The 21,935-nt window shown below is 39.6% G+C and overlaps 1 protein-coding gene across 2 annotated transcripts in view; it reads right to left on the minus strand.

Moving 5' to 3' along the window:
• Window positions 1-21,935, minus strand: part of oacyl (O-acyltransferase like) — a 72,007-nt gene that overhangs the window by 41,515 nt on the left and 8,557 nt on the right. For both annotated transcript variants that reach the window (XM_072573527.1, XM_072573516.1), the window contains exons 4-9: window positions 20,627-20,768; window positions 20,287-20,531; window positions 15,783-15,842; window positions 12,009-12,179; window positions 10,319-10,421; window positions 7,090-7,191 (exon numbers count right to left, since the gene is read on the minus strand). In XM_072573527.1, coding sequence (XP_072429628.1) covers window positions 7,090-7,191; window positions 10,319-10,421; window positions 12,009-12,179; window positions 15,783-15,842; window positions 20,287-20,531; window positions 20,627-20,768 — 823 coding nt within the window. The remainder of the gene's footprint in view (window positions 1-7,089; window positions 7,192-10,318; window positions 10,422-12,008; window positions 12,180-15,782; window positions 15,843-20,286; window positions 20,532-20,626; window positions 20,769-21,935) is intronic.

Genomic DNA, 21,935 nt, shown 5'->3' on the forward strand with positions numbered 1-21,935 from the left:
GTATGCTTTGAAGCCATTAATAAGGTTTCAACCACACCCATTGTGGTGGGAATGAAAGAGCCAGAGGACTGTCTTCCTCAATGACAGAGGAGAATGAAACAGATACAGCACCAGTGAGCAGATAGTGAACTACCATAACAATGCATCAGACAGAGGGCATACGTCGGAAACCCAATGTCAAATACCAGGATCCAACCAAAAGTTTCAGAAAGCTTATACCAGCTCAGAACGTAAAAAGTCATTATTGATCATGGTGCTGTGTTGCAAAAGCACAGGAACCAGCTCAGACAACTGAATAATATACCGAGCACACATACAGAAATTGAGAAAGAAAAGTCCACTGATGTTAGTCCACTGATGGTGTCCACTGACACTAGCAACCAGCAGCAAGACAACCAAGTTATAAACTAACAGTAATAAAGAATAATGTACATCTCTCCAGAACTGTTCTGAGGAAGGGTCACTGGACCCCAAACAATTACTCTGAGTTCTCTCCACAGATGCTGCCAGACCTGCTGAGATTTTACAGCAATTTCTGTTTTTGTTTGAGATTTCCACCATCCACAGTTCTTTCAGTGTTTTGTTTACCTTTAAAATACATGCTGATGATATTATCACTGAATCATGTCATGTGATCAGATAGTATAAATGTCTCAGACTCTATCTGTGGCTGAGTCTATTTGGGGTTTGACGAGCTGAGTGCAGTATGCTACAGCTTACATCCAAACTGCTTAGCCTGGCCAATCACACGGGTTCATGTTATCATAATATATGAAGGAATCAGGAACTCTAAGAAAAATCTATTGAATTCTTCAGCAATACATTACCGAAGTCTTGTTCTTATGTTATGGCAGCAAACGTAAGTATGTTCACATCAGTGGCTGTTTATGAAGAAATAACTCCCAGACAATACAACATATCCCGTCACCTTTGATTGTTACTGGCAGGATATGGAGATCAGTGCTGCAAGGCATGAGGTCTTTGGCAATGAGGACAGAAATGCCAGATATCATCTTCCTGGAATCACAGATTCCTGCAGCAAAGGCTCTCTGTTGTCTCTGGTTAGTTCTATCCTTGGGTTTAGTCTCATTACCATCCTGCTTTCCTGTTTCCTCAAATTATCTCCTACCACCCAGGGCTTTTTGATTCCTGCATCCCCAAAGGGCCCGAAATCTGACACTCAGCTCTCTATTGAGAGTCGAAGCTTTCCTTCTCAGTAGCTGACAACTCATCTGTTTTTGGCAGCTTGCCTCCTGCTCTTCTGTCCTGACAATACCAGGATGGGTGCCAACCTCATTCATAAACAAAGAGTTGGGTGCCTACTCTCCCTGCCAGCTGCAGAAGGCTAAAGGATCACCTTACCGAGTTCTCAGTCCCCTCTATCTCAATGAACCACTTCAAGAGCAGATTCGATGCATGCAATCACAGCTGGCTCCACACTCTTTATCCAACTGCCATGAGGTGATCAGTTTCTGATGGTGTTGGTAACCCCCTGGCATTTTAAAACTTGGAACATTAGTTCCTGGCATGCTGCAGACAAGTTTCATAACACATTTATTTGACCTTAATGGGGGTTGACAATAAGATTCCTGTTGTGTCCTTTAAATGCAGGCGATCATCACACACGTGCGTTGAAATTGGTGCAACATTTTTCTGACATTCGACTGTTGCACACTCTCTAGCATATTAAATTGAATCAAACTATTATCATCTTTGAGACATTTATGAACAAATTATCTTAGACAACTCATCTAATTGACAGAGAATTTTCCTTAGCAAACAGTTTCAGGATATTCTCCTATTCAGTAAGTTACTAGCTGAGATGAGCTTTAGGATGTAACTTTCCTCTTCATAAATGGAGCACATAGATTTAATCTTGGCATCGATGTGTCATCTAATAATTTACCCTTGGTGTGACAGCTGATTAATCTAATTAGGTTGGACAAATGTTACAATTGATACTGAAGAGTTTTATGAGATTTAAGACTCAGAGTCCCTGAACTTACATTTGATAACAAATTTGAACAAAAATATCATATTGCCCGTGGTCTTTTTTAAAATTCATTCACAGGATGTGGGCATTGTTGACTGTGCCAGCATTTATTGTCCTTCCCAAATTGCCCAGAAGCCAATTAAGAGTCAACCTTCTTGATGTATGGATCATCTAATACACAGCAGATATCAGATTCTGGATTAGTGGTGCTGGAAGAGCACAGCAGTTCAGGCAGCATCCAAGTAGCTTTGAAATCGATTTTTCGGGCAAAAGCCCTTCATCAGGAATAAAGGCAGTGAGCCTGAAGCGTGGAGAGATAAGCTAGAGGAGGATGGGGGTGGGGAGAAAGTATCATAGAGTACAATGGGTGAGTGGGGGAGGGGATGAAGGTGATAGGTCAGGGAGGAGAGGGTGGAGTGGATAGGTGGAAAAGGAGATAGGCAGGTAGGACAAGTCCGGACAAGTCATGGGAACAGTGCTGAACTGGAAGTTTAGAACTAGGGTGAGGTGGGGGAAGGGAAAATGAGGAAACTGTTGAAGTCCACATTGATGCCCTGGGGTTGAAGTGTTCCGAGGCGGAAGATGAGGCGTTCTTCCTCCAGGCGTCTGGTGGTGAGGGAGCGGCGGTGAAGGAGGCCCAGGACCTCCATGTCCTCGACAGAGTGGGAGGGGGAGTTGAAATGTTGGGCACGGGCCGGTGTGTTGATTGGTGCGGATGTCCCAGAGAGGTTCCCTAAAGCGCTCTGCTAGGAGGCGCCCAGTCTCCCCAATGTAGAGGAGACCGCATCAGGAGCAATGGATACAATAAATGATATTAGTGGATGTGCAAGTAAAACTTTGATGGGTGTGGAAGGCTCCTTTAGGGCCTTGGATAGAGGTGAGGGAGGAGGTGTGGGCGCAGGTTTTACAGTTCCTGCTGTGGCAGGGGAAAGTGCCAGGATGGGAGGGTGGGTTGTAGGGGGGTGTGGACCTGACCAGGTAGTCATGGAGGGAATGGTCTTTGCGGAAGTCGAAAAGGGGTGGGGAGGGAAATATATCCCTGGTGGTGGGGTCTGTTTGGAGGTGGTGGAAATGTCGGCGGATGATTTGGTTTATGCGAAGGTTGGTAGGGTGGAAGGTGAGCACCAGGGGCGTTCTGTCCTTGATACGGTTAGAGGGGTGGGGTCTGAGGGCGGAGGTGTGGGATGTAGACGGGATGCGTTGGAGGGCATCTTTAACCATGTGGGAAGGGAAATTGTGGTCTCTAAAGAAGGAGGCCATCTGGTGTGTTCTGTGGTGGAACTGGTCCTCCTGGGAGCAGATCCGGCGGAGGTGGAGGAATTGGGAATACGGGATGGCATTTTTGCAAGAGGTAGGGTGGGAAGAGGTGTAATCCAGGTAGCTGTGGGAGTCGGTGGGTTTGTAAAAGATATCAGATAGTACAGGTAAAAGACAAAATGCATGAAAATGTGAAATTTGAACAGAAAATTCTGGATGGCAGGTTAGTCAGTATTTCTGAAGTGAAGAGACTAGGGTGTAGACACTTTGTCAATATGTAGAGTTGAAGAAACATATCATTAGACAATCCAATCACAGAACAAAAGACAATGGGTTAAATAGCCTGTAAGCAGCTAGCTTAGCAGAAAACAAGGAAAATGTTAATTGATGTAAAAGATTATCTCCATGAGGCAATACAATGACAGTGAGAAACAAAACAGCTTGGCAATGGCTATAATCTGACTAAAGACCATGGGGAGGGTGCAGACATACCGTCTATGGAAAGAACTGAGGGAAACTGAAGAAAATATGAAGGAACGAACTTACCATTTCAACAGTTTGAAAAGGAAAAAGAAAACAATTGACCTACATAGTTGATTCACATTTAAGAGCAGACCAAAAGGTCAACATACAAAATTAGATACTTCCCAATGACTGGAATAGTGTTCTGAAAAACACACTACCAAAAAAAAAACTTTTTTTGTCACAGCCATCCCATGACATAAGAAAAATGGGAGGCTTAGCTATCATTTTGTTGTATTATGGTTTCACTTATTTAACCTTGTGATGAAGTCATGGAGTTGTAACCGACTGAGCACAAATAGCACAGTGTGGGCAGAATTAGAACAGATAAGACAAAGCTCCATCAAAAAACACTACACTAGTCTAGAACATTATAGAATGGGAAAGTGCTGTTAAAGCAAATGGGCATGAACTCACAAAGAAAATAGATTAGTTCCTTACCCAAAGTAACTATACAATTAGATCATCGTATATCTACAACTGCTTGTATTGCAATATTTAGTATTAATGTACAATAAATCATGTTACTTTGAACACAGAGTCTGAACGCAGTTCTTGTCAACCAGTCTGTTTTGATCCCAAACTGATAGTATGGCCTCAACCACATGATAAAAGAAAGTCTAGAGTTGCTAAAATCAATGCCCAGACAACAGACTACCAAATGCTGAATGAAAAGAACATTTGGCTTAAATTTGTTGATTCAATATACTTGGTTTTGAGGTATGTAGATTCGTAATAATATTTCCCTATAATCTGATTCATTAAGCTTACTAGCACTCATTTTCTCCTAAGTGGTAGCATTACGTTAAAGCATAGAAACAGGCCATTCAGGTTTATTTAATGTTTGAATGACAAACAAGGAGTGACAACACTGCTACTGTTGCTACAAATCTAATCCCTCTACAATAGGGCTATAATGGCTTCTTCCAGTCAAAGAATAGTCAGAGTACATATTCCAAGTAATTCAGGATACACATATCCACTAGTATTCCTATGGGACTTGCAATCAGCCACATGCCTCCAGTTTTCAGAAGAGTAGCAACAAATTTGTGAGGAATGGCATCAAGGAGATATGTCATTAGAAGGTTATGTCATGTGTTGTGATGAGATTTGCAATAGTTGTTTCTGAGTCATTTCAAGTTGGAAACAAAAAAAATCTATCAAATAAATGCTTATAAGTATGCAAAGTAATGGTAAATAATATGTATGTATTTATAAAGCACTTTCCAGTCTTTATGAAGTCCAATAGTGACTAAGCACACGATCCTCTTAAAATGTTCTGGAGTTGAGATGACTGTGTTCAAATTAGCTGCAGCATTTCTTATAAAACACGTAATTATACTTCAAAAATTTGGTTCAAATTCAATATCATACAACATCAAATAATCAGCAGTGCAAGTTCCTCTTCTAACCTTCAAAGTTAAAAATCACACAACACCAGGTTATAGTCCAACAGGTTTATTTGGAAACACTAGCTTTCGGAGTGCTGCTCCTTCATCAGGTAAAAGCTAGTGCTTCCAATAAACCTATTGGACTATAACCTCGGGTTGTGTGATTTTTAACTTTGTACACCCTAGTCTAACACCAGCATCTCCAAATCATTCTAACTTTCAGTGTGACTGGGTCAAAGCCAATAATACTGGAGATTTAAATAAAAAACCATAAAGTATTGAAAAAATGTAGGAAGGAGACAGAACCTGTCAATATTTTGAATCCAATATGACTATTCTTTGGAATGGCCAGTTTAATGAAAGAGTTGCATAAGAGAGCAAACAAAATAAGACATTTAGAAGACAGACCTGCGCTTATATAATGATTTTCATGATCTCATGATATAGTTTTGAATTATTGGCACTGTTATGTAGAGTTGAGGATTACCAGATTAGCGACCAACTCATTGAATGACAGAGCAGACTTGATGGGCTGAATGGCCTACTTCTACTCCTATATCTTATTGTCTCATGGTAATGTGGCAGTCAATTTGCTTACATGAATCTTCTACAAAGAACAATGAATGAAGCACATGATTGGTTTCAGCAATATTGATTCAGGGTCATGATGATGAATCAGGACTCCAGAGTACTTATGCACCTATCAAATATTTAATTCTAATATATGTTTTTTTTTAAATTGAGGACTGTGGATATAAATTCAGTGGCTTGTCTGGCAGGGACCCTGGCACACCACTCCTGTATAGAGTCAGTGAAACTTCAAACTGAAAGATTAACAAGGAAGCGATGATGAGTTGACCAGCCATCACCCTGTCAGCAGGAAGCCATCTCCTGCAGGCGTGTTCCTGTTTTATCCTTCCAGGAATATACAAATAAAAGGTTAAAAACCAACTGCAGCTGCTAGTCTAAATGTGTTAGTGTCCTGACATACTAATGTGTGTACTAATGTGCTGTGAAGGTCACAGTTTTAGAACAGGCATAAAACACCTCTGCACTGGAGGCAAAGAAACGAAAATAATATTTGCTCTCATGGACCGCTGCTAGCCAACCACCATCGAAGGGAACCAGGACAAAAGAATCTCAAACTAACCTGAAAAACCAATGATCTAAAAACTAATTGCTCAACAACAAATACCAATGCTACCTGTACCATTCAATGTAATGGCCACAACTTTTCACTATTTACTCTTCACAAGTAACTCAGACAAGGATCTTTTTTTTTCATTTTTAACTTTCTTTGAACTTACTTCTTATTCCTAATCTGTGAGTATGTTTTGCGTTATTATTTCCAAATGCATTTAAATTGGCTCCTGGATGTAGGTTTGCTCATTGAGCTGGAAGGTTCATTTCCAGATGTTTTGTCACCACACTAGGTAACATCTTCCATGGGCCTCAGGCAAAGCACTGTTGATAATTCCTGCTTTCTATTTATTGACTCCTTTTAAAACATACTTTTATTTGGTCTGGGAGAAAGGTCTCCAAATGGAAGGATCCTTTTCAAATTAACTTTGTTGTGACCAACTGAGGAAGTGAGTTAATAATAAAAAAGGGCTAGCTCATTTCTCCTCACATGGATGCTTTATAATCTGAGGTGCCTTGTCTGCACCATAATAAATTGTGGAACTTCATCCAGGGATTAATCATATTATCAGAAGTAGATATTGGTCAGAACATTTAGAAAGAAGTTCTACTTCTTTGAACAAAGACAGAGCTGATCGATTTCATCCATTTAAAAAGACAGAAAACATCTTGTTTAATGTTTCATTGGAAAGGCAGCACCTCTAACAATACAGCAAATGTTAAAGCATCAGCCTACATTTCATGCTAAACCTGTTAACTGGCCAATGATATTAAACAGCATCTTACCTCTGTAATCTTCTAATAACATAGTCCTTTAGAATTTTGAAGGTCAGACCTTGCTCAGGTTGATGATGCATATTTAATAGTGTTCTTGCACTCAGCAAACCACTGAAAAAGATCACAATACAAATTGGCATTTGTTCAGGGTCAGTGTTGTATTTTTAATGTAGGATTATTTTTGCTTATTAAAATTACCAAAGCCTAATCACTTAATATCTAATTTAACAGGCCATCACAACACATTTATCATTCTTAAATGTAGTACAATTGTGTGGAGGTCTATATTTATTATTTGTTATGCTTTGGAATTCACTGATTTCTTTCACAAATTCTGGTCAATTGCCAGCTGCAGTCCAAGCAGTAGCCATGACTCCCAGTGACACTGCTGTGCTGCTAGCTCTCAGGTACATTGGCTGTTTCTGGATACAGGGTAGCCATCTTTAATTAATTGGTAGCTGATGATAAGATGAAGCCCTTCATCCTACTGACCATAACCCCATCTTTGAGACTTACAGTGTCTACTACCATGCAGTAAAATTAAGATACATCTTGAAATTTTAAGCTGTGTATTTTGTGAAGTGTTGGGCTGCCCCATCATCATGAGAATGGAAGTGTTTGTGCAACCTTCTGCAGTAAGTTGTTTAATTGTTCTCTGCCGTTCACATCTGCATTCCACGGGGCAGCAGAGCTTTGACATGCTATATCCCACATTAGCTCTGGAATCACTTTTCTCTATCATTCTTCCTTTCTTTAGCTGGCACATCATTAATAGTTATGCCTGCTGCTGTTCCTGGCATGTTCTCCTACACTTTTCATGGAACCAGCATTGATGGGAATGGTACAGAGAGAGGTAATGAATTTAGAGATTGTGGTTGAGTAAAATTCTCCTGCCACTAATGGCCCACAAGGCCTCATTGATAGACAGATTTGAGTTATAAGATCAACTTTAAATCTATCCCATTTAAAACTGTGACTGTGCCACACAAACAATAGAGAGTGTCTTCAATGTGAAGACAGGACTTTATCCCACAAGGACTATGCATTGGTCATTTATAGACAATAGACAATAGACAATAGACAATAGATGCAGGAGTAGGCCATTCTGCCCTTCGAGCCTGCACCGCCATTCAATATGATCATGGCTGATCATTCCTAATTAGTATCCTGTTCCAGCCTTATCTCCATACCCCTTGACTCCACTATCTTTAAGAGCTCTATCCAATTCTTTCTTAAAAGAATCCAGAGACTGGGCCTCCACTGCCCTCTGGGGCAGAGCATTCCACACAGCCACCACTCTCTGTGTGAAGTAGTTTCTCCTCATCTCTGTCCTAAATGGTCTACCCCGTATTTTTAAGTTGTGTCCTCTGGTTCGGCACTCCCCCATCAACGGAAATATGTTCCCTCCTGCCAGAGTGTCCAGTCCTTTCATAAGCCTATACGTTTCAATCAGATCCCCTCTCAGTCTTCTAAACTCAAGGGTATACAAGCCCAGTCGCTTCAGTCTTTCCGTGTAAGGCAATCCTGCCATTCCAGGAATTGACCTCGTGAACCTACGCTGCACTCCCTCAATAGCCAGAATGTCTTTCCTCAAATTTCTGCCAAGGGGCCAGATACATCAAATATGACAACCTTGTCTGCTTGTCTCAATCTGGTCTAGAAGATATCGGCTTTATCGAAGGGGAGGTGTCCAGTCGAAGGTCCTCCAGCTAACAGTTTGCTGAGCCACAATCTGATGAAAATGTAGTGGGGAAATGCACCATGTGAGAAGAAGCTTCTCAGTCAGTGAAGGGTCCCAGAGATGAGAGGAATTACTCGTGGGAAGTTCATATGGGCATTTCCAATGTGAGTCAACATATCAAGGTGACAATGGTGTCTCAACATACGTTTTCAGTCATACATCTTGTCTCCGAGGAGCCACAGACTAGAGGATCAGAACCAATTGGATGTGTGGGGCAAGCTCTAGTATTTGGTTGTCAAGTGATGCAGCCTACAATTTATAAGGCTGCTGGACAAAGCCCAGAGAGTTAGGCTTTGCCACACAAAATAGTTGCCCTGTTTGCTGCATGTTCAAGATCTGCTCCCAGTAGTGAAGGCATTCACTAGTATTACTTAAATAAGGTGACCTTTATCTGACCTCACATGCTTTGGCATACTCAAGCATTGAGTTCATTGGCAGGTACATGCTAACCTTTATATCCTGGAGTGTTCCTCCGGCTGGTGGTTCCCCGTATGAAGCTTTTGACCTCTTTTCCTTTTTGTTACACTTTGGTTGAAATGGTGCTGCCCCAATATAACAATTGGATCGAGCTGATTCTTTCCTTATTCTACAGAATCTCCAAGGCTGATCAGAGATCTGAGCTTTCCCACAACAATAGAAACATGAAGAGCATGTTAGACAGCAACTTCCAAATCTACATCCATTTTGAGGGAGATGGGCAGCAGGCACATGGGCACACCACCATCTGTAAGTTGCCTCAAAGCCACCCAGCATCCTGATTTGGAAATATATCACCATACCTTCACTGTTGCTGGGTGAAAATCCTAGAATGCCCTAGTTAACAGCATTGTGGGTCTACCTACTGCACATGGAAGGAGGCAGCTCACCACTACCTTCTCAAGTGCAACTGGGGACATGCAAGAAATGCTGAACAGCTAGCAATGTCTATAAGAAAATGATGCTTGCACTAGTTTTGTGCACAGTCTAGGACAATTGGATTGTACCTGGACCACAATTTTCATCCAGCTACTTAATGGTATATGCTGAGAGAAAATACACTAATTTTGAAAAACATTCAAAAACATAAATAAACTTTCCAGTCTGAAGCCACAGCCAATCTAAATTACCTTCGGACTGCCAAAGAGACTATTTTATTTTTGCATTATATCAATAAAACGTCAGGCATCAGCCACAATCTCCCAACTGAGAAACAGAATGGAACTGCAGTGTAATCTAGGACTGTGTGTCACATGTTTCATGTAATATTTAAAGTATGTCTTCACCAGTGATACATACAGTGTGAAACACAATTTAATACAGCCTTGAGGATCTCAGTACTTGATTAGTTTGTTGATAGTGAATATGTTCAATGTACTCTCAATAATCATACCCAAATTCGTCTCTTACCCTTCATCGGTGCCTGAACAACTCCGTCAGTTGCCTGGTGATTTTTTACAAGCAAGGAGTTACAAAGGTCACATCACAGTTCACCTGTTCCAATGAAGCTGTTTAACTCACCTAATCAGGAACAAACTATCCACTGTCAAATAGAATGGACCGCCCAGAGAAAAAATATAAAGGGCATTGTTTGGGACAGACACCAACCACTGTACAGGATTATCTAAAAGAAATCAATAAAAATATACTTTTGAAGTTATTAAAGTGGATTCATTAAGTGGACATTTTTTAAGTACGATGTAAACATACAGAGAAAATTATTTGCTTCACATAAAGCTAAGAGAATACGTAATAAGAGTTCATGACTTCCATGACCCTAGTAATATTTTGACTTCCTAAGGATTATACCCAATACTCAATTTGCCGAGAAAAGAAACCTACAGCAAATACATTTTTCAAGAATATAAATCCCTGAAACTTTTTCTCCAATCCCCAAAGGTACTGAATGATGACAGTATCATGCAACACATTGTTCAATTCTGCTTGTCCTAAACTGCAAGCAAAATATTCTCAGTTCCAGTAGCAAGTGAACATCACGGAACTAATTTTATCTTTTTGTGCTCATTTCCTCATTTTAAAAAAATTGCATTAACAGAACAGAAAATCAAATTGGCTCAATAAGGGCGAATCATTTTACATGGCCAATGTCATATATTGTTCTGCTTTAGAATCACAAATACAGAATGTTATCCCTGATGCTCCTGGAGTAGATGATAATCTGTTATTATCTTTATTGCAAAAAACTTCAATGTCTGAAATAGATACTTATCTGAGCTACCTCTGGAGGATTTATCAAAACCAATTAATTAGTTTGCTTAGAATTCAATTATAGATATCAAATTAATTGGTGGAGAAAAAAATTCCTTTTAAGCACAGTCATAGAGTCATACAGCATGGAAACGGACCCTTTGGTCAACCAGCCCATACCAAACATAATCCCAAATTAAACTCATCCCACCTGCCTGTTCCTGACTCATATCCCTCCAAACCTTTCTTATTCGTGTGTCCATCCAAATGTCTTTAAAATGTTGTAACTGTACCCACATCCACCCACTTCCTCCAGAAGTTCATTCCACACTTGAACCGCCCTCTGTCCAAAAAATTTGTCTCATGTCTTTTTTAAATCTCTCTCCTCTCGCCTTAAAAATGTGCCCCCAGTCATGAAATTCCCCATCTTAGGGGAAAAAAACACTATCAACTCTATCTATACCTCTCATTATTTTATAAACTTCTATCAGGTCACCTCTCAATCTTCTATGCTCCAGTGAAAAAAAATCCCATCCACCCTTTCTTTCTAACTCAAACCTTCCAAATGTGACAACGTCCTGATAGATCTCTTCTGAACCCTCTCCAGCTTAATAATATCCTGACAAGAACTGGGTGACCAGAAATTGACACAGTATTCCAGAAGAAGCCTCACCAATGTCCTGTACAATCTCAACATAACACCCCAAATCCTGTACTCAAAGGACTGAGTAATGAAGGCAAGCGTGCCAAATACCTTTGTCATTATCCTGTCTATATGCGACACATCTACTTTATACTTCTATTGTCAGTTTGCCTGCATGTCATATAAGGAAAGTTTGTAAACAGAGGTACATTATGACAGCCCTATCATTTTAATTAGCTGTTTTATTAATATTTTTCGCTCAAATTTTCTCTTTATTGTAAGTGAATGTTTCAAAACAAACAATATAATAACTACAAAAAGGCATGCATGCACAGATAAGCTTAATATAATCAACTTTACCTAGATTATTAAACAGAGTGAAATGGCAGACGTGCCCTGAAATTATCCACAGTAAACTCAAAACTCGGATCCCGTATATTACTGAATATGATCTCATGGTGTTCTTAGTGGATAACAGGGCAGGGACACTGTTTTGTACAGCAAAGCTTGATAGTATACAGTTGATGATATCTGCAAAGACCAAATACCATGGAAAAAACAGGTTTATTATTAGTACCATGATGATTACTGTAAATTACTGTAGTGTCCTTTTAAATCTATTCAAAGAACTAGTAATTCCATGTAATTCCTTATTTTTCAACTTGTTTCATTTAACTTCAACAATACTTTACTTCCATGCCCGTTTTACTGGTAAGTATGATATTAAATAGATGAAGAAAAATTAACCTAGTAAGATTTAAAAGAATTAGATAATTAAAATTATGTTAAAACAAGGTTATTTTGATCAGATTTATTGACCTGATTAACATTAATTGCTTCTCACTTCAAAGATGCTCCCTGACATGAGCAGTTCCCAACATTTTCTGTTTCCATTTGCAATTGAAAGTCTTTAGTGTCTTAATAAAAGTTCAAGACATTTTAACTCAGTTAGGATCATTTGCCAAGTTTAAAGTAATACCACATTAAGAAATCACATAGTAAGGTAGGGAAAGATTGTAATATGTTGCAGATAGATATTTCTGCGATAACACGTGTTTCGTTAATGTGAATTTGCAGTAACGTGATGACAAACTGGGAACACTAAAGCACAAACATTAAAGCGTGTATTGGTTATAATGTGATTCCGATCCCATTAGTTTAAGTGGTGCTGCTATTGCGTGATTTTCTTATAACACAAGATTGCACATGAATGAAACTACCACTTTGTAGCAGAACCGACTGCATTTGATTTGAAAATGCATGTATTTCAGAGATAAACTTTGAGTTTTAGGAACTTACTTCTTATGTTTGAGATTAACGTGACACATCAGAGTGGTATAAGAGTTTATTGAAACAGATATATCCAAGACAAAACATTGCTTTATTATTAGCTTTTTCTCCTGAAACTATTTCTCAAATAATCAATACTTTTTGAGAATTGAAACAAGATAAAGAAATGTCAAGTGGAGAGATGATGGCATAATGGTAATGTCTCAGGATTAGCAATGCAGACATAAGAGGGGAAAGAATAAAAGGGAACCTGAGGGGCAATGTTTTTACACAGAAGGTGGCATGCATATGGAATGAGCTGCCAGCAGAAGTGGTTGAGGTGGGTACATTAACAACATCTAAAAGGCATTTGTACAAATACATGGATAGGAAAGGTTTAGAAGGATATGGACCAAGTGCAGGGAAATGGGGTGAGAATGGATGGACATTTTGGTCAGCATGGACCAGTTTGGGCCAAAGGGCCTATCTCCGAGCTGTAGGTCTCCATGTCTCTGTGACAGAATATTTATGTTTTGGGCAGATATTCCACCACAGTAGCTGGTAGAATTTAAATTAAATTAATAAATATGAAATTGAAAGTTAGGACAGAAACTTAAGATGAGGAGGAATTTCTACAGCCAGAAGGTGGTGAATCTGAGTAAATCATTCATATGGAATGTTGTGAAGGCCAAGTCATTGACTGTCTTTAAGACAGAGATAGGTGGGTTTTTGCTTAATTACAGAATCAAGGGTGATGGGAAGAACAGGGTTGAGAAAAGTAGGCTGATCGAATGGTAGAGCAGACCTGACCAGGCTGAATGACCTAATGCTGCTCTGATATCTTATAGACTAAGAGTTCACACAAAGCTTTTGCAAAGGGATGTGGAAGAATTTAATTGGATGGAGGCAAAATATTTGTTTCCGAATAATGCATTAAATATTTGGTACTAAATTCTCAGAACCTTTCAGGCTTGTCGGCTTTCCTAACTTACATGCTCAAGAACATCTTTTGCATTCCATAACTAACAATCAACACCTCAGTCTGGCTGGAATTCCATGTACAGGCACAATCTGGGTACGCAAAAAATAGAAAGATGTGTTCAAAAACTCAACCATATATAAAATGTACAATGTGTCTGCATGGCTGGGTGGACTTCACCTTCCAAGCCATTGCGATTACAAACTTTTTCAGTAACATGGTTCCTTCAAAATCAAGCTTTTCTTTGCCCAAACGCTTACACAGTAAAATTGAAGTCTGACCAGATCAACCAACTCATGGAAAGTCTTGCGGTCTTGGTTTCTCTTGTTGCTCTTTAACACTTACAGAGTGAAGATTGAAGATGACTCTGGCAACAAGCTTGTTCAAGTGAAGAAACCACAATATCTGATGCCAGAAAAACTGACAGGGGCAGGCAAACGAAGCTTAATCCCAAATGGATTTTAATTCAAAAGAATGTTTAATTCAAAAGTGTCACACAAAAGTTGGTTAGATAGGAAGAACAATATCAAATGAAACTTTGTGTGTTGCTGTGAGGGACAGTGGAAGAATACTAGGGAATAGAAGGGGGCAACAGGGGTGCAGAAGGGAGAATCACAGTGTTACGGGTGAGGTGGACAAGAAAACATGGAATTAAACATAAAACTGCAGATGCTGGAAATCTGAAACAAAAAACAGAAATGGAGAAACTCAGCAGGTCTGGTGTGAAGAGAGAAATGGAGTTAACATGTTGAGTCCAGTGACCCTTTTTCAAAACTGTTCTAATGCTGCCAGACCTGCTGAGTTTCTCCAGCAATTTCTGATTTTATTTAAGGATGTGTAGGAGTTGCATATTTAAGGTGGGGAATACAATGGGGTAAAGGAGAAAGAATAGATGAATAAACAATAAGACTAAGGCTGGGCTTGGGGATCTGAATGGAAGTGGGACCAGGGGGAAGAAAAGATATATCTAGTTAGGTAGTGAAAAGGCCAATAGTCATGGGGGAAAGTAAGACGTTGATCGACAGTGTTTGGAGAAAAGTGTAGCAAAGAATGCAGGGTGAAGGCTGAATGAATCAGATTAAATATTGAGAGTCATAGAATTATAGAGAATTATAACATGGAAACAGACCCTTCAGTCCAACACATCCATGCTGACCAAATATCCCCAATTAATCTAATCCCATTTGCCAGCATTTACCCCATATCCCTCTAAACCTTTCCTTTTCATGTAACTATCCAGATGCCTTTTAAATGTTGTAATTTTACCAGCTTCCACCACTTCCTCTGGCAGTTCATTCCATATAAGCACCACCCTCTTCATGAAAAAGTTGCCTCTTAGGCCCCTCTTAAATCTTTCCCCTCTCACCTTAAATCTATGCCCCCTAGTTTTGGACTGCTCTACCCTGGGAAAAAAACCTTGCCTATTTACCCTATCAATGCCCCTCATGATTTTATAAACCTCCATAACATTACCCCTCAGCCTCTGACACTCCAGGGAAAACAGCCCAGCCTGCTCAGCCTCACTCCATAGCTCAAACCCTCCATACCTGGCATGCCTTCCTTGTAAATCTTTTCTGAACCCTCTTATGTTTCAAAACATCCTTCCTATAGCAGAGAGACCTACAAGCATCATCACTTTTCAAAATTGTCATGCAAAATGATGGCTTCACAGAGAATGTGCAGAAAATAAGGAGGAGACCTGAGATTTCTCCCCTCAGAGAGAATCAAAACAGAAACTAAAAAATAGTATGGGTCCAGTAATCCCTTACAGCCTTAGCACTGAAGTGAATTACTCTCTGCAAAATAAAGGAGAATAAACTCTATCAACATCCCAAACCTGTCCTGTGGTTCATTTAACTCTGAGCAGAAGGGCATCTAAGACTCACCAGCAGTGGTGGTGGTGGTGGCACATTCAGCTGAACAGGAGCATTCCCAGATCCGTTTATCTGTAAGTGAACAACATGGGCATGAAACCATTAATGCACACTGTCGATCCTATGTTTGCAGGACAGTATCTACCAGAGGAGCTAATGAAGGCAACAAAGAGTCAGGTTATGCTAATGCATAGAAGACAAAGTAAGCATCAAGGCTTCAAAAACTCCAAACGTATTTAATGTGACAGAATGAAGAAGAAGAAAAACCATTTGTGGGTCATTGAGAAAGCACTACACCAAAGCTGGAGGGAAGTGTTCATTCAAGATAGAGCCTGAAGGATAGCTTAATTATGTCAAGATCTCAAATGGAAACAAATATCCCATTCCTACTATTTTTCACAGGTCAGTACTTCCATGATCAACTTACCCCAGTAGCTGTGCTAGCATTAGGAGGAAGAAGAGAAGAATAAATGCACAGCACCAACAAGTTCAGGGATACAGCTGTGATTATGAAACATTGCCTGTAGAGGGGAACCAGGGTCTTCACTGCTGTCATCATCACTGAACAGAGTGTAAACTCGATGAATGCAGATGGAAGTGCCCATTGGTTAACATGGAAGGTATGAGTTGCCATGATGGTTTGCAGCGGGTCAGAGGTCAGTATGAGGTTGGAAGATGTATTGGTAAGATTTTTTTGAACTTACTTTACGAAAGTTTCTCTCATCCAGAAAATTGTTCATGGCACCTCCAAGGGGTTGTGAACCACAATTGCTTTAAAACCTGACCCAATTCAAAGAAACCTGGTACAGAGGGTTATACTGGACCTGGTTTTGGAAATGAGCCTAGTCAGGTGAGGGAACTTTCAGTGGGGGAGCATTTTGGGAGTAGTGCTTATAATACTGTCAGTTTTAAGATACTCATGGGTAAGGATAACAACAGTCCTCAGGTGAAGGTGTTACATTGGAGGAAGGCGCACTACAACAATATTAGGCAGGAACTGAAGAATATTAACAGAGGTAGCTGTTTTAAAGTAAATCTACATCAGACATGTCGGAGTATTTCAAACAGCAGTTGATAAGAGTTCAGGATTGGCATGTTCCTGTGAGAATGAAGAACAGGCATGGCAAGTTACGTGAACCTTGGATGACCAGGGATGTTATAACCTTGGTCAAAAAGCAAAAGGAAGCATACATAAAGTTTAGGAGGATGGGAATTGGCAAAGTCCTTGAAGTATTTAATGAAAGTAGGAAAGAACATAAACAAGGAATTAGAAGGGCTAAAAGGGGTCAAGAAAAGTTTAGATTCCTTGCAGTATGGAAACAGAACCTCTGGGCCAACAAGTCCACACCAACCCTCCGAAGAGTAACCCACCCAGACCCTATATTTGCCCCTGACTAATGTACCTAACACTATGGGCAATTTAACATGGCCAATTCACCTAATCTGTATATCTTTGGATTGTGGGAGGAAACCTACACAGACATGGGGAGAATGTGCAAATTCCACATAGTCACCCAAAGTGGGAATCAAACCCGGGTCACTGGCGCTGTGAGGCAGCAGTGCTAGCTTTGATCAGGATGGCTTATGTCCAAAATGTCGATTCTCCTGTTCCTTGGATGCTACCTGATTTATTGTGCTTTTCCAGCCACACTTTTCGACTCTGATCTCCAGCATTCGCAGTCCTCACCTTCTCAGATAAAAAGCAAGAGGGTAGCCAGGAAAAGGGTTGGCCCGCTCAAGGACAAAGCAGGGAGCCAAGTAGGTAGGTGAGGTCTTAAATTAATACTTTATGTCGGTATTCACCAAAGAGAAGGAATTAGTGGAAGATGATCTCAGGGAAGGGAGTATCATTTTTATAAACCACGTTGCTATTAAAAAGGAAGAGGTAATGTGCATCTTAGAAAGTATGAAGGTAAATAAGTCCCCAGGTCCTGATGGGATCTATCGCAGAATATTGAGGGAGGGAAGAGAACGAATTGATGGAGCATTGACAGACATCTTTGTATCCTCTTTGGCCACAGGTGGGGTCCCAAAGGACTGGAGAATAGCCAATGTTATGCAATTGTGTAAGAAGTGTAGCAGAGATAATCCTGGAAATTACTGACCTGCGAACCTCATGTTGGTGGAAGGGAAATTATTAGAAAAGATTCTCAGGGACAAGATCTATGCATATTTAGAAGCAAATGGATTTATTACCAATAGACGGATTGGGGAGGTTACACCTCACTAAGTTGATCGAGCTTTTTGTGGAGGTGATGAAGATGATTGATGAGGGAAAAGCGGTTGACATTATCTTCATGGACTTTAGTAAAACCTTTGACAAGGTCCCTCATGGCAGACTGGTACAGAATGTTAAGTCACATGGTATGAGGGCGAGCTGGCAAGATGGATACAGAACTGACTTTATCACAGGAGACAGAGGGTAGTGGTTAAAAGATGCTTTTTTAGAATGGAGAACTGTAACTAGTTCCACAGGGGTCAGTGCTGGGACCTCTGCTGTTCATTACCTACATAAATGATTTGGAGGAAAATGTAGCTGGTCTAATCAGTAAGTTTGCAGATGACACAAAGATTGGTGGAGTTGCAGATAGTGAGGAGGATTGTCAGAAGATACAGGATATAGATAGTTGGAGGCATGAGTAGAAAAACGACAAATGGAGGTTAATCCAGACAAATGTGAGGTGATGCATTTTGGAAGGTCAAGTACAAGTGGAAATTATACAGTGAATGGCACAATCTTTAGGAGTTTTGATATGCAGAGGGATCTGGGAGTACAGGTCCACAGATTACTGAAGGTGGTAGCGCAGGTAGATTAGGTAGTAAAAAAGGCTTAAGGCATGCTTACCTTTATTGGAAGGGGCATTATGCATAAGGATAGACAAGTTACGCTACAGCTTTATAGAACTTTAGTTAGGCTACACTTGGCATATTGTGTACAATTCTGGTCACCATGCTACCAGAAGGATATGATTGCTTTAGAGAGGATAGAGAAAAGATTTACCAGGATATTGCCTGGTATGGGCGATTTTAGCTATGAAGTAAAGTTGGATAGGCTGGATTTGTTTTCACTAGAGCGCAGGAGGCTGAGGGGGTGACCTGATAGAAGTTTATAAGATTGTAAATGACATGGATAGAGTGGAAAGTATGAGGCGTTTCTCCAGGATAAAGGGGTCAATTACTAGGGGACATAAGTTCAAGTTGTGGGGAGGAAGTTCTAAAGAGATGTGCGAAGCAAGTTCTTCACACAAAGGATGGTGAGTGTCTGGAACGTTCTGCCAGAGGAGGTGGTGAAAGCAGACACAACAGCAGCATTCAAAAAACACCTGGACAAGAGCATGAATAGGAAGGGAACAGAGGGATAATTTGCTTATCCTTATACTCAAAGCCCCTTCTAAGTGAAGACAGTTTTAGTATGGAAAGGCAAAATATGTGAACTTGGCGTGGATTTGGAGGGCCAAAGGGCCTGTTCCTGTGCTGCATTGTTCTTTGTTCTAGGTGCCTATTCCTGCAGCGGAGCTGGCCAGATTGTGTTTATAGGGAGTGGGTAAGAATCTACGCCAGCCTCACCCTTTCTGCAATGTCAAAAATCAGGGGTGGCAAGAGTCGAGTCCTGGCTATGTTTTTTAAAATTTTGCAGAGTTCTCCCCAACTCCATGAAAATCCAGTTGTGTGGTCAGATGGCTTCCTCTATGCAGTAAAATAATTATGTGAAGAAGTCTTCAGGGGCTGATTTACACAATAATATCACATTAAGGATTATATTTCTTTTACTAATACTGTTTTAAGGAGTCAGTCATAAACAGCATAAACAAGTTTGCTTGTAAAGCTGGATTACAAGATCCAATAATAAGGTAGCAATTTAAGAAACAAATAATTAAATATCCGGAGCTATGTGTTAACCAAATTTACTACTGCAAGGACTAACATCATTTTAACATTACAGCATTATGATTTTAGGGGGATTTCCAACTTGCTGTGTTAGCATAAAATGGACATTACAGTCAACCAGTTTATGAGATCTTTTGAAAATCAGGCAGCTTCTCTCAAGTGCAGCCAATCTACAACGTTGGTTTTATATCTAAGCATGAAAGGGAAAATATCCTATCATTTCTATCCTGACCTCTCTTCAACTGTGTAGCTTATTTACAAAATAATAGACAAGTGAAATTTGCATTCATAAATTTAAGAGAAGTCATGGATTGGAAATTAAGTGTTCTAATGTGGCTGCCTACAGATCATATACAGTGAAATACAGCCCTTTCCATTCTGCCCAATTATCATTTTCAGCCACAATTTTAGCATAGCCACCATCCATGTGACCCCATGCCAACTTAATATTATGTGTCATGTGTCAAGGTTGTTTCATAAAGTAGGTTTAAGCTCAGTAAGGGCAACAAATACTGTCCTTGCCAGTGACACTCAGATTCATCAAATAACATTTTTTAAAAATTCACATTATGTCATGATACAACATCTATTTCACTGATATATTATTATAATGTTAAATGCATCTTACCTTCTCCATTGTTGTTTTCTGTTGTTTCCATTGGATTTTGTCCTGGTGATTCAAGCTTGGATTTTAGGGTACTTACTTGCAATTGCTGACCATTTATTTTATGAAATGAAACTGTCCCATAGTGCTTGTGAGCTGAACTTAAACTATCCTTCAGCTTGTTACCAGCTGATTTGGTCTTCCACTCTTTTATTGTAATAAATATTGTCCCAGATATTGTCATGATAATGAAAAGAACAACAACAAACCTGTTTTAGAAAAAAGGATTTTAAGAGACATTCTCCATGTAAAATATGCAAGTGCAATGTTAAGTCATAAGGTATTATGTATGTGTAATACGTACATACAAATGCCAACAAAGACATCAATGTTAGGAACGCTATTTTGGCAATACACACTTTTCACTCTGTATATATTGTTATTTGCAAGGAATAATAATATTGGAGAAGGAGATATGAAAGACGTGTTCTTGTACTTGAACAAACCTGAAAGTAGAAAACAAAGCTAAAGGTATATTGTTTAATAATACAAATGTAGATTTGACTATGCAATTTAGTAAAAATTATAAAAAATTAACACCAAATCTTGTCATCCACATTTGTACTTAAAAACTGGAAATGAGACAATAATAATATTAGCAGTAATCCAAATTTGCAACCAAATGTCCATGGTTTGCACACCAGAGTCACATTCAAGCTTGTCAAAAGATAGCCCCCGGTTTTTCAGTAGCTGCCCTCTAGCCAGTGATAATGATTCAACTGCAGCAGGCATTGTACACTGCTGCAGAATGGAGGTATCACAACTGCTGCCAGGATACTGGGATTGACCTAAATGATAGGCTGAGTATATCGAGACACTGAAGTTGTGATACATCTCAGAAAACTATTTCACGAATAATCAAAAACAATAGGCAACTTGAGGGAGCTGAAATTCTCATGACACCACATGCTCATTTTGCCTTATTCTCCATTGAAACAGAATGGATTCACCATATGACCCACCAGCAATAAGGAACATTTGTAGCTTCTTGAAAAGATCATGAATTTTGTAACTGTTTTTAAGAATATTTAGTAAGGACTTTAAATATCTGTATAAATTATAGAGAACAGAGAAGCAGCAGAAGGCCATTCAGCCTCTTGATGCTATCCTGATATTCTAGATCATAGCTGATCATTTAATTCAATACTCTTATAAAATATCTATATCCTATTCTGTTATTAGTAGCTGAAAATTTAGTAATCTCTGAAAGGTTAATTTTCAGACATTGCATCACCATACTAGGTAACATCATCAGTAAGCCTCTGGTGAAGCATTGGTTTTATGTCCCAGTCTTTTGGAAACACATCGATTTGGACACCATCTACCACCCTCAGAGAAAAAGAACAGGAAGTGACATCACCAACACAGAAACTTACATCACCAACCCAAGGAAACCTAATAAATAGAAAGCGGGACACAACACCAGCACTTTACTGGAGGCTCACCGATGATGTTACGTAGTATGGTGACGAAACATCTGAAGAAGAACCTTTCAGCTCAACGAGGAAACATACATCCAGAACCTCAACATGAGCACAAATCTTCTCAAAACTCACTAATTTATCAATCTCTTCCTTGAACTTACTTAAAGACTGAATTTTTGAAGCCCTCTA

The sequence above is a fragment of the Chiloscyllium punctatum genome, chromosome 1 (assembly GCF_047496795.1).
Source record: "Chiloscyllium punctatum isolate Juve2018m chromosome 1, sChiPun1.3, whole genome shotgun sequence".
NCBI classification, from domain to species: Eukaryota; Metazoa; Chordata; class Chondrichthyes; order Orectolobiformes; family Hemiscylliidae; genus Chiloscyllium; species Chiloscyllium punctatum.